Source organism: Meriones unguiculatus, chromosome 8 (genome assembly GCF_030254825.1).
Source record: "Meriones unguiculatus strain TT.TT164.6M chromosome 8, Bangor_MerUng_6.1, whole genome shotgun sequence".
Lineage (NCBI taxonomy): Eukaryota > Metazoa > Chordata > Mammalia > Rodentia > Muridae > Meriones > Meriones unguiculatus.
The window spans coordinates 75,405,163-75,422,227 of NC_083356.1; the positions used below are offsets into that span (position 1 = coordinate 75,405,163).

General features: G+C 50.1%; 1 protein-coding gene across 2 annotated transcripts in view; it reads right to left on the minus strand.

The window, feature by feature from the left end:
• Positions 1-17,065, minus strand: part of Lrsam1 (leucine rich repeat and sterile alpha motif containing 1) — a 39,725-nt gene that overhangs the window by 6,953 nt on the left and 15,707 nt on the right. Inside the window, exons 12-21 of one of the 2 annotated variants that reach the window (XM_060389953.1) lie at positions 16,521-16,550; positions 16,278-16,400; positions 15,863-16,002; positions 15,177-15,221; positions 11,496-11,566; positions 9,129-9,228; positions 7,897-7,984; positions 3,183-3,257; positions 1,667-1,747; positions 358-453 (exon numbers count right to left, since the gene is read on the minus strand). In XM_060389953.1, coding sequence (XP_060245936.1) covers positions 358-453; positions 1,667-1,747; positions 3,183-3,257; positions 7,897-7,984; positions 9,129-9,228; positions 11,496-11,566; positions 15,177-15,221; positions 15,863-16,002; positions 16,278-16,400; positions 16,521-16,550 — 849 coding nt within the window. The remainder of the gene's footprint in view (positions 1-357; positions 454-1,666; positions 1,748-3,182; positions 3,258-7,896; positions 7,985-9,128; positions 9,229-11,495; positions 11,567-15,176; positions 15,222-15,862; positions 16,003-16,277; positions 16,401-16,520; positions 16,551-17,065) is intronic. The other variant, XM_060389954.1, reaches the window with a different exon arrangement.

The window sequence follows — 17,065 nt, forward strand, 5'->3', positions numbered from 1 at the left end:
GGGCCGCTCCTGCTCCATGTCCTGCACTGTGTGCAGAGGCCGTGCACTCATCATGCTGTGTTCTTGACTCTGGAGGTGTTGTGACCAGCCATGTCAAGCACTGCCACTGTGATTTCCCCAGGGATGGACTATAATCTGGATTGTGGGTGAAAACAATCTCTCCCTTATACCAGTGTGTCCAAGGAACTAAAACAGTCACTGAGTGACACTTTCCTTGGCCCTTAAGTTCCCCTTTGATGAGCACCTACTATGGAATAATGAGTGTTTCAAAAGCACAGCAGGCAGGCCCAGGGGACACAGGCCAGTGATGCGCATGTGCGCAGGTGGTGCGGAGCAGGAGACAGGAGCAGAGCATACCAGGATGCCACGCAGTTCTTCTTCCCGCTGCTGCTTCTCTTTGAGGAGCTGCTGGAGCAGGTTGCTCAGTGCCCAGCGCTGCTCCGAGACCATCTCCTGCAACACAGGATCAAACCTGAGGCCACTGTGGGCCCTCACAGTGGTCCCCACAGTGCAGCTGGGATGGCCCGGAAGCCCCACTAACTGAATTCAGGGCTCTGACTAATGCTTCTAGGCTGGGTTGAGGGACAGAACCCCGAGGCATGCCTACTCTGGCATGCCACCCACTTCCTCCCAAGTCCTCAGCTCCCTTCTTTGTGGGCTTCAGGCCAGGCATGGGACCCTAGTGATGATGACAATGGAGGGTGAGAAACGCCAAACAAAAGAAACAAGCCATGGGTCCCGACTGACCACAGTACATGGGTGGAAGCAAATGGCAGGGAGGTTGATGTGGGACCTCTACGATGAGGAGGCTGTCACACAGGGAGATACAAGCAAACAGCCCTGTGTTTGTGGCCACAACTTATCCTCTCATCCTTGGAAACCCCATGGAGCCATGGAGGTCCTAACAGTGGCAGCTTCTCTGAGGAACCCAGTTCCTTATCTGTGGAAACCATCAGAGGCCACCAAGAACACTCTCTGATGGGCTGATGGCACAGGCTAGCCATGTCCAATGGCCTCAGCCTTAGAGAGGGGTGAAAGAGAGGCCCAGTAGGGACAATGACATGTCTAAGGCCACCCAGCAAGCTGGGCAGACCTAGAGGTGGCAGGACTCTCAGTACTGGAAGGCCGAGGGTCAACTCAGACTCTTCCCTCGGGCACAGACAGTGACAGTGACAGATGAAAGCTGCCCCAAAGTTTGGCATGGGCGCATGCTCACATGCCATCCTACCTTGTCCCTGTGTGCATCTGGGGAGACTGAGGTTCAGGGAAGAGCAAGGTAGCCCTTTTTTCCATGTGCCAATCCGTGATGCCCTCTGGGGTCTGTGAGTAGGACATCCAGGCCAGCTTCACATACCGGACACCAGAACCACCTCCAGAAGGAATGTCAGCCCAGACAGTGGGACCTGAAGCCCACCTGACCACACAGCCACCAGCCCAGAGAGGGGAATGCAGAGATGGTGATGGGCCCAGTGGGCCTGGCAATGAAGCCCTCCTTCCTCTGACCCTCTTGCCCAGCACAAAGCTACCTTTGCCCCTGGACCACGCTGGCTCTATCGGGGCTGGCCCTGCTGTCTGTCTGCTGGGGGAGCCTGTGTCTGGAGCTGAGGAGCAGCAGCTCAGGGTCGGCGTGGGGTGAGGGTGTCTTCCGGCTGGGAGCCTCACATACCTGAAGCGTCTCTGTGTCCAGGGACTTCCTCTTTAACTCCAGCTGTGTCAGCTGCAGTAACTCAGTTTCTATTAGCCTAATCTAAACAGAAGATGAAACAGGGGCGTTGATTCACAATCACCACGGTTCCCTTATGTACTGCTGCCTGGCCAAGCAGAGACTCAGAAACCTTTGTCAGGAGGCTGGGTAGCCCTGGACAAAGTGGAACTTGTGGGCCTTGGGATCTCACTAAGGGGTTAAAAACAAGTTGCCACCTCATGGCTCTGGGTGGCCGGAAACATGGTTATACATGTCTCAGTTAATACCACCGACTGAGAGTCCAGTACAGAGCCCCTCTCAGAGTGGGCGCTGGGTGAAGGTCTACGAGATGGACCTTCCTCCTGGGTCACCACTGAGCCCTTTACCTGTGGGCTATGGGGGTATTATACTTCTACACAGCTCTTAAGGGGGCCAGAGGGTAACCAAAGTGATCCACCAACGAGCTGCAGGTATTTACTGACCACCTACTGTGTGCTAGGCCTGGGCCTCAGTGGAATCATGTCACCGGTTCTCTGGCTGTGGGGGTGTATCACTGCTTTCCTTACAAGGACAAGGAAACTGGCGTTCAGGGTGGTTAAAATAACCTGCCCACGGACAGAGAGCAGATAGCAAAAGAACGTTTCCCCGGGATCTACCAGCTCAGGGTCTGAAGAGGAACAGGGCCCTTGAGAATATCTGGGGTCCACACATGCGCTCAGACCCCACAGCTGGGGACTTCTCCACCCCATGCCAGCTAATGACCCTGTGGCCATATTCTTTCAACACTGAGTATCTGATGTCACCAACCCCTGGTCAGAGGAATGAGCTTCATGTCTGGCAACGTGGGATTGAAATTAAAGAGGGAGGTAAAAAAACACTTAAGTTGGTTAAAGTCAAACAAGAGGAAAAAAAAAAAAAGAAAAGAAAAGAGAGCATGCAAAAATGTGAGATTCAGTGTGTGAATACGAAGCGATGTGTGTTCCCATAGCCTGACAGCTTGCAGTGCCTCTGGCCCCAGCCCAGTGGGGCCCAGCATGGGCCCTGACCAAAACCATTCCACAGGTCAGGAATGGAGTATGGATGGGAGGGTGGCCTCCTCTTTCCAGGCCACGGCCTTCTCTACAGATTTTAGGACCTGGCTGCCCACTCAAGTGAGAGATCCAACCCACCCCGAGAAGCCTTGTGCTGTTCGGTCATTTTGAGCTGATGGGGGTACTGGAGTCTGAGCTGGCCAGTTTCCCAGAGGTCATGTTAGTCTGCCCTTTCTTTGGCCCATGTATTATGGAAACACTGCATTTGCCCAGCAGGCTTCTTTCTGGTCAGGCTCTGGGAAGAGGCCAGCTCCTCTGCTGTTCAAGGCACAAACCAACAACCACATTGTTGGTTGTTGAGGAGAAGAAGGTCTCCAAAGTGAGAAGCATGGGGTTGTAATGACTGCTGCCCCCATGAGCCAGGTCCGCAAGCGGGGGCAGGATGCGGCGGCCCAGCCGGCACTCACCTGGTTCCTGATCTGCCGATGCATCAGATCTTTCTTCATCTGGAGAGCCTCGAATGCCGCCTTCTGCATCACACTCTGCAAGAGACCAAGCACAGAGCGCTCAGCTGAGGCGGTGCTCCCTCCTCCCACGGCGCACACACCAGTCAAGGGAGCCACACCTGCCCACCAAACATCCTAAAGCGTAATTTTCCACTTCTTGGGTAGAAAGAAAATGAACTTTCCTCTCTCTTTCCTTTTGATTCAGGGTCTATGAAGCTCAGGTTGGCTTTGAATTCAAAGCAATCCTCCTGCCTCAGCCTCCTGGGTGCTGGTGGCATAGGCCACCAAACACAGTTGGAGAAGTAACTTTTTATCTTATACATTTAAAATTGAAAAATGAGGCTGGGCAGTGGAGGGCTCTGAGGTGGAACAGCAGATCAGAAGCTGCATTCGTATGACTCTGACTGAGAAAAGGCAGGGTAACAGCATATTCTGATTTTAAGAGAAGAGCATCAACAACCACAGGTGGGGAAAGGAAGGCTCCAAACACTAGAAACGTAGAACAAAACGGTGGACACAGCTGGGCTCCAGTCCTGAGTCCTCAGTGGGGGAGGATATACCCCCCCTTTCTCTCTTTCTGTTCTACTCTCTCTCCCTACCTCTCCCCCCACCCCCTTAAATGGTACTGGATACTGAGTCCTTAAGCAACGTCTGGTCACTAAGAAGGTGGCCAAGTTAAACTAGAAGTGATGCCCACTTCCAACAGATGTGCACATCACTGGGCAGACACACAAGAAACATGAAATTCAAGGCAAAATGAGTGCTCCAAAGAACCATCACTCCCTAGTAACATAATTCAGATACACCGAAATGGCTGAAATGCCACACAAATAATTCAAAAGTTTTACCTGTTAAAAAAAAAGATTAATGCCTTTTTTAATCAAAAAAGAAATATAAACAAGTAAATGGATAAAGTAAGGAATTTCAAGGTCTGGATGAAAATGCTACTGACATGGATGAAAAATTTAGCAAGGACATAGATATTTAAAAGAATAAAAAAAAATAGAAATGTTTGAATTGGAAATTTCAATAAATCAACACACAAACACATGTACACTCATCTGCACACACATGTACAGGAACACCATCCATATATGTGTACTCCCTCAATTGATTAAAACATTAAATCAAAAACTCAAAAATCCTGGGGCATATCAAGAGACAAAACTTAAGACCCCCTGGGACAAAAGACAGGAGACAAGAACTAATAGCACATAAAACACACTCAATGAAGTTATAGCTGAATTCCAAACGTGAAGTTAAGTAACTGTGAACTGCCATCTTGGCTAGAAAGATGGCTCAGTGGTTAAGCTTGGTGGCCAAGATCACTGGCTGCTCTTCCAGAGATTCAGTTCCCAGCATCCACATGGCAGCTCACAACTGTCTGTTTCTCCCATTCCCGAGAATTTGATGCCCCTTCTGAGCTTCATGAGAAGTGCATGAATGTGCTACACAGACATACATGCAGGCAAAACAGTCAGATACATTAAAAAAAAATAATAGCTGAAAAATCCCCAGATCTAGGGAAATATAGACTCAAGAACAAGAGGCACTTGGAAGCCCCCAAACATAAGCTTTCCATCGCATTCTGCTAAACTGTCAAGAATACAAAAAAAAACAAACCAAAATTACAAGGATCTGGCTGATGGCTTTTGTTGTTGTTGTTTTCAAGACAAGGTTTCTCTGTGTAGCCTTGGCTGTCCTAGGCTTCTTTATAGACCAGGCTGGCCTGGAACTCGCCGAGACCTCCCTGCTGCTGAGATGATGCCCTGCCCAGCTCAGAATTAAAATCTTAAAGAAGGCAAGATGACTTAGGAGGTAAAGGGGATCGTTATGACTGGAGGACTCACATGAAGCCCTGGGACCCATGTGTAGGAAGGAGAAAACCAACTCCCACAAATTGTCCTCTGACCCCTGCCAGGTACTATGTGGCCCTCCCCAAATAAATAAATGTAATGATTTTCTAAAAGCTGCAACTGAAAATCATCAGCTCACTTAACAAAGGCAAAATGAGGACGACAGCAGATCCCTTAGCAAAACCCTCAAAGCCAGGAAAGCACAGGATTCCCAAGACGCAGAGAAACTAAAGCCACAAAGCCAGCACTGGACATGGTTTTTAAGTAAGTTTGGAGAGATGGAGCAGAGGTTAAGAGCACTGGCTGCTCCAGTGGAGGACCTGGGTTCAGTTCCCAGCACCCACGTGTCGGCCAGCAACATCTGTAACTCCAGTTTCAGGAGATCCAATACCTTCTCTTCTCCAAAAGCAGAGCCCGCATATGCACACATGCAGGCAAAACATTCGTACACATAAAATAAAATAAACAGGTCTTTAAGAAGAAAGAAAAATAGTGTCATGAAAGCCCAGGAAAGAGTACATTTCATGAGAGGAATAGATTGAAAGGATGGGAACCAGGACAAAGTCACAGCAAACAGGAAAACCTCTAATGTGAGTGAGGGGGAAAGAAAAGAACAAACAAAATCCAAACCACTCAGTAAAGCTGCAAGTAAAGTCAGAGGCGTCAGCAAACATAACTCTAAAGATCTTATTTTTTTATGCATGAGTGCTCTACCTGCATGCACACCTACACGCCAGAAGAGGGCAGCCAATTCCAGTATAGATGGCTGTGAGCCACCACGTGGGAATTGAACTCAGGACCTCCGGAAGAGCAGACTTAATTCAGTTGGCAAGAGCTTTTACCAGCTGAGCTATCTCTCCAGCCTGACTCTAAAGGTAAATGGATCTTAGATTCAGCTGAGGACTGTCTGTAAGAGACACACCTCAGCAAAGACAGAGCCCTAGGGATAGAAGCCAATGTACTAAGCAAGCAGCAATCAAACCAGGCACCGTCAGCGACTTTCGCACCCAGCAAAGCAGACACAAGCCAAACTTAATCAAAATGGACGAGACTAGGTCAACGTGCTAATAAAGGGACACTCTACCAAGAACACAGCGCGATTACAAGTACACTTGCACTAAATATTGGCTCACTTAATTTCATAAAGTAGTACTACACATAAAGAAACAGACAGGTCCTGATAAAAAAAAAGGTAGTGGGTGACTTCAGTATTCTCTCTTATCAGCAAAGACCGTTCACACTAACAAAACAACAACAAAATCAACAGACTCCAGAGCTAAACTGAAGTCAGGAAACCAGCCTGAATGTGCGTCAGCAGGCCACTGGGTAGAGTGCGGTGCAGACACAGCGGGATCTTATGCAGAAAGAACAAAGCCACACTGCCTGCAGGAAGATGGATGGAATTGGAGACCACTGTGTTGAGATAAGTCTCACGGTTTTCTCTCATACGTGGACTCTGGGTTTTAAAAATATAGAATACGCCATCTATGTGCATGTTATAAATTCATATAACATGTATCTTACATACAGGTATATATTATATATAAATATATACTGAGATGTTAATATATATTTCATATACATGTATTTGTGAATGAAAGCCCAGAGAACAGAAGGGAACTATTTTCAGGGGAAGAGAGCCAGTGGGAGGGATAAGAAGTAGAACAAGAAGGTAATGGGAGTGAATGTAAGTGAAATTCTAGGCACGCCTGTATTAAAAGTCATGATAAAACCCATGGGTCAAGGGTAAAATGATAAAATCCTGTGTCAAGGGCTGGCAACCATGCTTTGCACTTCCTTCGCCACGCACTCAATTTCTTTTTGCTTTATTTGTTTACTTATTTATCCATTTACCTATTTAGTTATTTATTTATTGCAACAGAGTCTCTTTATTGCTGTGTAGACCAGGCTGGCTCCAAACTTGGAGATCTTCCTGTCTCTGTCTCCCTAGTGCTGGGATTAAAGGAGTGCCCCTCCACACACAGATTCTTTTTATTAATCTTTGAGGTGAGCTGCTCTCACGTAGTCCAGGCTGGTCTCAAACTTAAACTCCCTATGTAGCTGAGATTCAACGATGACCTTGAGTTTCTGGTCCCCCTGTATCCACCTCCCACACAACAGGATTGCAGGTGTGTGTTCACACAGCGTTTTATGTGGTGCTGGGTGGACCTGGGTCTTTGGGTATGCTAGGGAGTCCCTCTACCCACTGAGCCACATCGCCATCCCTTAACACTGGATTTCTAGCACAGGTGACACAGCTGCTTCTGTGCCCATTTCACAGATGAGGAACTGGTAGTGACTGGTGCTGTGTCTACAAGAGCCCCAGCCTGTCCTGAAGCAGAGGCAGGTGCTCGCTGAGACACAGGCCCTAGGCAGACAAGCCCCAGACAGTAAACCACATTACTATGGGAGAAGAAAGAGATGGGAGTTAGAAGGGGAAGTGGAAAAGATGGCTGAGTGGGGCTGGGATGGAGTGAATACAAAGGAAAAGGCTATGACAAGCACAGGGAAGAAGAAAGGGCTGGCTTCAGGGTTGAAGTGAGGACCCTGCTTGGTCCATTTCAGGCTCCATGTGACACTGGCAACGCTTTGGGGAAGGCAGCTGGGAGAGAGCAGAGGCGTGTGTAGGGAACAGGAGCGAGAGGCCCCGCCCTGGCTCCCTGAGCAGGGCTATTCAGTTGAACTCCCTACTCAGGGTGGGATGCGCAGGGAGGGGAGCGGGAGGGGTGTTTTTCTAGAGTCAGGAACCCTGTCTCCAAGGTCCACGAGGTCCCTGGGTCCTGCAGGAGGTCTCGGCCAGGCTCCAGGCAAGGGCTCACCTCCTGAAGGATCTGGCTGATGGCTTTGTTCTGGTCCATCTGCTGCCAGGACAGAATCTGCTGGAAGCGCTTGTCCATTTCAGCCATGCTGCCGAGAAATAGCACAGTCACTCACTGAGCATTTCCTGAGCACCTACTGTGTGCCGGGCACCTTGGAGGAGACCACGATAAACAGCCACTCAACACTACTGACAGAGAGCAGTGTGCAGGGGAGCCTCATGGATAGCAAGGAAGGCGGCAGAACTTCCAGCTGGCAGAGAACACCCGGTCCTGGATTCCAACCCTCTACTGACCTCCTTCACAGCACCCCCTGAAGTGGCTGCCTGGCTCCGACACAACCACCTCTTGACACCCTGGCCAGCCACTCGGCTTCCGGAATGTTCCTCCAGCACTTCCGCACTGTCTGTACTCTGCACAGCCCTGCGAGGCTGGTGACTGTGGCACAGAGCTTGCAACCTCTGGATTCCCGCACACCAAGTCTTAGCTTTGAGTTTCTTTCACATTAAAAACTTTAAAAAAGATTGGTGTTTTTAAAAAGTATTTTCTTATTTTAATAAAAAACTTATTTTTATTTTATGTGTATGGGTGTTTGTATGTATGTAAGTGCTCTGCATGTATGCAGTGCCATATGGACACCAGAAGAGGGCACCAGATCACTTAGAACTGGAGCTCATGTGGGTGTTGCTCTAACAAGAGCAGCCAGTGCTTTTAACAGCTCAGCCATCTCTCCTGATCTTGTGTGTGTGTGTGTGTGTGTGTGTGTGTGTGTGTGTGTGCATGAGTGCTGAGACAGCATCTCACGTAGCGCAAGTGGGTACTGAGTTCACTGTGTAGTTTACCCCTGAACTGAATTTCCTGCCTCCGTTTACCAAATGCTGGTATTACAAGCATGAGCCCAGACACCAGGCAAAGCTTTGCATTTCCTATTGGTTTTGTTTTGTTGTGGTCACACCCAGGCTACATCTTTGATGTAAAGGGGGATGGGTAACACTTCCACCCCACAGACAGGCCAGCACCTGGCCGACAGGACGGGCTCGCAGGTAGATGGCTGCCCTCACTTTATCAGTGCCTAAGCCTGACTCATGACCCTAGATGGGAGAGCAAGAGGTTGGCTACACCTGTCCCTGGTAACGTGGCCAAGGCTGGGATGGCCTAGGGAGCTCTCTTCCACTCTTGGACCTCTGGCTGACTCCCTCAGAGCCCTCACCTGGGAGCACTCTTCCTTACCTTACCTGGAACAGGCCTGCTGGGCCAGGCTCTGCCTCTGAGACTCGTAGGCCATCTGGATGAGCCGGCTCTTACAGCTCTCAGTCAGCATCTGCTGCATGGCGGCTGTGGAGAGGAGGCTTTGAGCGCCAAGAAAAGGTGGATACTCTTGGGGTTCCCTGGGTAAGGCCCAGAGGGCTCACCTATTCACTGGTGAACAGTCATTCTTAAACAAAGTCCCTCCCTTCCTTCCGTTCTTGCCAGGCTTGCTAGATAGCCCAGACTGGCCTTGAACCCTCAATCCTCCTGCCTCACCACCCTGAGTTCTGTGACTGCAGATGAGCACCAGCACCTAGCCTTAAAGAAACATCTACATTGCTTCGAAGTAGTGGTGCACACCTTTAATTCCAACATTAGGGAGGCTGAGGCAGGCAGATCTTTCTTGAGTTCAAGGTCAGCTTATAAAGTGAGTTCCAGGACAGCCAGGCCTACACAGAGAAACCCTGTCTTGAATAACAACAACAAAAAGTCTTTACAGGCTCATAACCATATGACCCTGGACAGTCTTGTAAAAACCTTTATTTTGTGAGTGTCATGTATGCTAGCTTCAAGCTCCCTGTGCAGGAAGAAAGACCATTTTTTTTTCTTTTTTTGTCTCCATGTCCCAAATGCTAGGATTACAGGTGTGCACCAACACAACTATTTTATGTTCTGGGATAAAGCACAAAGCCTCATGGATACTACATAAGCTCTGTAAAAACTGAGCTACCTCCCAAGATAGGGTTTCTCTATTTATTAGCCCTGGCTGCTCTGGAACTCTCTCTGTAGACCAGGCTGGCCTTGAACTCAAGAGATCCACCTGCTTCTGCCTCCTGAGTGCTGGAATTAAAGGCAAAGGCTCTACTTACTTTTGTTCTTCTTTTTTTTTTTTTTCCTTTTGGTTTTTTGAGACAGGATTTCTCTGTGTAGCCTTGGCTGTCCTGGACCCGCTCTGTAGACCAGGCTGCCTGCCTGCCTCTGCCTCCCAAGTGCTGGATTTAAAGGCATGCACCACCATGCTGGCTTACTTCTGTTTTTTTTATGCTCCCATGTGTGCTGTATACATATACACGTGGGTCTGAGGATGTGGGATGCCCTGCTCTATCTCTCTCCACACCTTACTCTTTTGAGACAGGGTCTCTTATGGAACCCAGACTAGGCTGACAGCCTACACTCCTCCTGTCATTGACTCCACAGTGCTGGGGTCACAGGTGCATGGGCACCCCAGCTCCCTGTATAGGTCCTAATGTCTGCTCAGCTAACATGCTTATCATGTAGCCATCTCTCTATCTTCTCTCTTTTTCGGTCATCTTTGTTGGATTCTTCAAAACTTGAAAAAAAATATATGTGTATGGGTGCTCTGCCTCTGTACGTGCATGCATGCAGTGCTGCGGAGGCCAGAAGAGCCACAGGAGCCCTGGGACTGCAGTTAGACAGTCGTGAGCCACCATAACGCTCTGAAATTAGAACCCAGGTGCTCTGGAAGAACAGTAACTACTGAACCAGCTCTCTAGTTCCTTTGTTGATTTTTTTTTTTTTTAAGTTAAAAAAGTAGTAAGGGGGCTGGATGAGGCTCAGTGGTAGCGACTGCCCTGGGTTCAGTCAAAACAACAGCAACCAGAAAGTTTGAAAGGCTGAAAGCACAAATCCTTGGATGCTGGTCCCATCTCTGTGACATTAACTTAATAAACACCCATCTGGTAAGTCTACAGCTATTCTTTACCAAATGGTGACAGAGTGACCTTTAACCCTTTAACCAAGCTGTCAGTGGGCTGACCCCTCTGTAGGTGTGGCGAGCATGCTCATGGCAACTGTCTGGCTCTAAGTATGGCACACGGAAAGGACCTCTATTACAGAGGCCTCAAAGATGGGGCTAGCAAATCTCCATTTTAACTAAGGACAGGCACCCCCTCTGTAGCTTTCCTCAGGCCCTGGCTGCAGATTCTCAGGCCTGTCTGGGGAAGGTGTCACTGGTGTGGACATGTGGAGCTCAGGACCACACTGGACATGGCAGGATGGGGAAGACTGATCAGGAGCCCAAGTAAGGCTGGCCCTGGCTCTCAGTGGCAGAAACCAGAGCAGCCAGGTTTGTGACATGCTCAGGCTTGCGCCCCTGGGATCCTCCTGACAGTTCTGTGTGGTAGGCAGGTAACTCTAGTTTTCCCCAGTCTAGAGACAGGAAACTTGAGACTCAGAATCCCAGCTTGCCTGACCCCAGGCAGTGAGCTCCATGACAGACTTGGCTGCCCTTCTTTAGGGTGGACACTCAGTATCCTGCACACGTGACAGAGAGGAATGGTACCAAGCTACCAATGGTCCACAAAAGCCCTCATCTTTCCCATCCCTCAACTCACAGGCGATCTCACGCTGCCTCAGGTTCTCCGTCTCTTCCTGGGTTATGGACATCAACTGCTCCATTCTTATTCTAGGGAAAAAAAAAAAAAAAGCAAGAAAGAAAAGCAAGATCAAAACCCATTCTTCAAATACATTTCAACAAGAATTTTACCAGAGGGGCTAAAGATGGCTCAGCGCTTGGGAGCACTGGCTGCTCTTTCAGAGGACCTGGGTTCAACAACCACCACTAACATAGCAGCTTACAACTGTCTGTAACTTCGGTCCAGGGGATGACACACTCATACAGACATACATATAGTCAAAACACCAATGAACATGAAATACAAATAAATAAGTTATTAAAAACAAATAAGAATCTATCTTACCAGAGCTGGGCAGTGGTGGCGCATGCTTTTAATCCCAGCACTCAGGAGGCAGAGGCAGGTGGATGGATCTCTGTGAGTTTAAGACCAGCAGTTCCAAGACAGCCAGGGCTACACAGAGAAGCCCTGTCTGAAAAACAAAACAAAACAAAAATTTATTTTTGGTACATAAGGGGACATAACCTAAAAGCAGCTTCAAACAAGGTTTTCATTTCTTTTTGTTTGTTCTGAGAAGGATCTATTACGTAGCCCTGGCTGTTGCCTCTGCCTTCTGAGTGCAAACAAATTTTGTTGTTTTTTTTTTTCCCCCAAGATTTATTTATTTATTATTTATACAGCATTTTGCCTGTGCAGCAGAAGAGGGCACCAGATCTCATTATAGATGGTTATGAACCACCATGTGGTTGCTGGGAATTGAACTCAGGACCTTTGGAAGAATAGACAGAGGTTTGGAAGAATAGAATAGAGGTTATTTAGAAGAATAACCTCTGAGGCAACTCTCCAGCCCAACAAACAAGGTTTTAAAAATTATTATGTGTATGGGTCTTTTGCCTACATGTATCTGTTCTCCACATTTGTGTGTGGTGTCCACAGAGGCCAAAAGGTGTCAGACCCCTTGGAACTGGAGTTACAGACAGTTGTGAGCTGCCATAAGGGTGCTGGGGCTTGAACCAAGAGCAGCCAGTGCTTTTAACTTCTGGGCCATCTCTCCAGCCCCTACAAACAAGGTTTTTGGCACAGAACTACATCCAAGACATCAGAAGTAAAAAAAAATGTAAAGGTAACTTTGCACACGCACATGCATGCTGTGTGTGCTGTTTGTATTCTTGTGCCAAGAGTGGCTTGACCTGCCTGTTCCTGTGTGTGATTTAGTTCAAGGCCTGGATCCTCTGAGAGGCTCCACCTGCTGCCACCTGATAGCCTGGCCTAGCCCAGCCCCAGAAAAGGTCTGTCATTAAGGGCTGAATAGATGGGGCCACCAGTTACACTCAGCTGTGCCTCAGCAGCCACACGGCCAAACTGGGCAGGACAGACCCCAATCTGATGACCAGGGGAGGAGAGGTTCCCAGGACAGCTCAGAAACAACATTAGGGTGTGTGTATGTGTGTGTGTTGTCTGAGGAGGCCTTGGGTCAAAGCTGGACGTCCTCCTCTATCCCTCTCCACTTTATCTTTTTAGACAGGGCTCTTCACTGAGCCTGCAGCTCATTAGTTTCACTAGGCTGGCTGTCTAGTGAGCCTTCTGGATTCCTGTTTGTAGGCTACTTGTAGTGTTCAGGCGTGCACTGCCATGCTTGGGTTTTACGTAGATGCTAAGGCTGGGTCTGAACTCAGGTCCTCAAGCCTTTATGGCAAGCTCTTTACTGAGCCCTCTCTCAGTCCCTTTCTGGTATGGTATGGACTTGAACTCCTGCCTCCACTTCCCTAAGGCCACAATGACAGCTGTGTTCCAAGCTTGACTATTACTTTCCCTGAAGACCTATGTGGTTCTACCTCTAGGTAGCCAACTTGGTAATACACTCAAGAGAAAAAACAAGGACCACCACCTGTACTTCCTGTCTATCACGGATGCCCAGTGGCAACTCTGGGGATGGGTCTCCTTGCTTTCCACATGCAAAACACCTGAAGAGTGATGCTGTGTCTATCCTGCTTTAATCCTCCCGATTCTAGCAATGGAGGGACGCAGTCAGTCCTGTGTAACTGTGGGTTCTGTCTCAGATTCAACCAACTGCTTGTCAATAATACTTGGAAAAATGCGGTGTCTGTACTAGTATAAACATATTTTCCCTTAATGGGGCAGAGTTGCTATTTGCATAGTATTTGCATTGTATTAGGCATTACAAGGCATCCACAGAGGGTTTAGAGCAGCTGGGAAAGAGGGGTTGTGAGGGTGTGAGGGGGTGGGTATGTGTGAGGTTCTAGGTAAATCACTAATTTCAGGGACATGAGCAGCTGCTGCTTGGGGAATAAAAGTATCACATTCTTTTTACTTCTACAAGTGTGTGTTTTTTTAAAATTTTATAGCCCTGGTTGTTCTGAAGCTTGTTATGTAGACCAGCCTGGTCTTGAACTCACAGATATCTGACTGCCTCTGTCTTCTACCATACCTGGACTAATGTTTAAAAATGTTTTACACCTGAAGTACAGACAGGCATCACAGATACATCTTCCTTCCTTCGTATTTCTGAGTTTTTTTTCACAAGTGTACATATATTTTAAGAAACTCAGAGAACCATTATTAGTTAGATGTCAAGAGGTGACTCTTCTAGAGCATCAGAAAGACTTCCCAGTACAAGCTGGAGGAATCTATGGCTCCCTCTCTCCAGAGCTGAGCACCCAGGGTGTCTGTCCCCAGGGCTGTGGGCACCCAGGGTGTCTGTCCCCAGAGCTGTGAGCACTTAGGGTGTCTGTCTCCAGAGCTGTGAGCACCCAGGGTGTCTGTCCCCAGAGCTGTGAGCACCCAGGGTGTCTGTCCCCAGAGCTCTGAGCACCCAGGGTGTCTGTCCCCAGAGCTGAGTGTCCCAGGGTGTCTGTCCCCAGAGCTGTGGGCACCCAGGGTGTCTGTCCCCAGAGCTCTGAGCACCCAGGGTGTCTGTCCCGAGCTGAGTGTCCCAGGGTAGCCACTCCCCAGAGCTGTGAGCACCCAGGGTGTCTGTCCCCAGAGCTGAGTGTCCCAGGGTATCCACTCCCCAGAGCTGAGCACCCAGGGTGTCTGTCCCCAGAGCTGAGTGTCCCAGGGTCTCCACTCTCCAGAGCTGAGCACCCAGGGTGTCTGTCCCCAGAGCTGAGCACCCAGGGTGTCTGTCCCCAGAGCTGTGGGCACCCAGGGTGTCTGTCCCCAGAGCTCTGAGCACCCAGGGTGTCTGTCCCGAGCTGAGTGTCCCAGGGTAGCCACTCCCCAGAGCTGTGAGCACCCAGGGTGTCTGTCCCCAGAGCTGAGTGTCCCAGGGTCTCCACTCTCCAGAGCTGAGCACCCAGGGTGTCTGTCCCCAGACCTGAGTGTCCCAGGGTATCCACTCCCCAGAGCTGAGCACCCAGGGTGTCTGTCCCCACAGCTGAGTGTCCCAGGGTCTCCACTCCCCAGAGCTGAGCACCCATGGTGTCTGTCCCCAGAGCTGAGCACCCAGGGTGTCTGTCCCCAGAGCTCTGAGCACCCAGGGTGTCTGTCCCCAGAGCTGAGTATCCCAGGGTATCCACTCCCCAGAGCTGAGCACCCAGGGTGTCTGTCCCCAGAGCTGAGTATCCCAGGGTATCCACTCCCCAGAGCTGAGCACCCAGGGAACTTTCTCTAGACACGTGGTCCTAGAGAGTCACTCACCTCTCATTTTCCAGTGATTTCAGAATCTCAGAGCTCTTCTTTTGCCTGTGGGGGAAAAAAACAGAGATAGGCCCTGTGGCACCAGTGATCCTGCTTCTAACCAAGCTGCTCACCTCACCACACTGGCTGAGCCTAGTACCCAGGAGCTCTGTTCTCACTGTGATGCTCCCTAGGGCTCTCCTTCGACAGAGAGCCTCTTCTGTTTTCTTAGGACACTGGGTAAGAGTGTTCCTGCATCCGCTCGCTGTGTCACTGATAGACCCCTAACTGATGTTTTCAGGCTTCTTGAGATCTCCCCTTGGCTCTTCTCTCTCCAATCCCATCATCAGCTGTTGGTGGTTCCTACACAAGACAATTTGTTTCCTATAGGATGAGCAGCTGACCTCAGGCAACAGGCTACTTGGAAGCCAAATGCAGGAAGACTGTGATTATCATCTGCTGATATACAGATGGGAAATGGGTGTGAGGAATAGGGGTGGGGTGGAGTGCTGGCTAAGTGCTGTCAGCAGCTCTGTGACAGAACCCTTTTCTGTGGTCCCCCAAAAATTGGTTTCCTGGAAACCAGAGCACACTGAAGCACCTTTCTTGGATCCTAGCAGAGGAATGCCTGGGCAGGGATGAAGACGAGAAGAGACCCTCTCGTCTCTGTCCCTCAGACGGCATTCTGGGGGCTGGCCAGGACTGACCTCTGATTGTCCTGCAGCAGTCTCTGAATGCGGCTGGAGATGCTCTGCTCTGTCTGCTTCAGCTGCTCCTGCAGCTGCTGCCGCTCCGCATCCAGGCAGCGCTGGCGCTCACTCAGGCCCTGCTCTAGCCGTGTCTGCTCCTACAGTGTGGGAGGCACAGTAGGGGTTTTGACTGGGGGAAGGAGAGTGAGGTTCCTGTCTCACTTTGCACGTCCTTCTGGGACCTTGGGCTAGTCCCTTCCGTGTCCACTGTGGCCAAGGAAGTTGACCGGCGTATCTAGTCAGGGTCTCCATTCCTGCTTCCAGGGGATGGCGGGACAGTTTAATGCCCTACTTTACCACCTCCTTGGGGCCATGGCCTAAGGCAGGAGGCCAGAGCCTTGGGGCACAGGCCGGCCGGTGTGTGGCCCCGCACCTGCTTGACCGTCTGCAGGATCTCATCCTTGTGGCTGTGGCTCTGCTGCAGCAGCTCAGCATGCTCCCGCTGCCCGAGGTCTAGGCGCCGTTCGAACTCCAGCTTCTCCAGCATCTTCTGCTCCTGTGGGAACAAGATGCCTGCCCTTAATGTCTAAAGCAGAGCCAGGAGGACGCTGTCCCTCAGCTCTCTGAGGAGCTGTAATCCTCAGGGAGAAGAAAAGTGGCAGGGAAGAGCCCTTACCTTTCTCTTCTCGTAGTCGGAGAACCGATTCTGGAGGGAGAAGAGCAGAGTGAGGTCAGAGCAGTGGCTGTGGTTCCACGGCCTGCCCGGCCCTCCCAGCCTGCTCCACTGGGATAACACGGAAGGGTGGGAACTGATAAAGGGTCCTGGGGGCTCCAGAGCAAGAACTGTATGCTTGACGTCATGGGAAGGAAGGAGCTCCAAGACAGCTCTGGAAGGCAGCGCTGGGCAGGTGGCCTGGGGCTCCAGAAAGATCAAAACAGGGGCCATCTGCCTCCCTGGCTATCTGTGTAGCACACTGCAGCACTCAATTCTGGCCACCCAGACCTCTGCAAGCACAAAGGTACTGTGTAGGTTCCTGGAGAAGCTTTACTGCTTAGAGAGATGGTCACAGATGCCTTCCCATCAACAATGCAAAGTGGTGAAAGACTCTGACGCCCAAAGGCACACTGCAGGCAGCGGCACAGCAGGCAGCTGGGGTTCCTGCCCATGGCAGGTGAGAGCACAGGTGGGCAGAGGCAGGTCCTGCCTGCTCCAATAGCAGG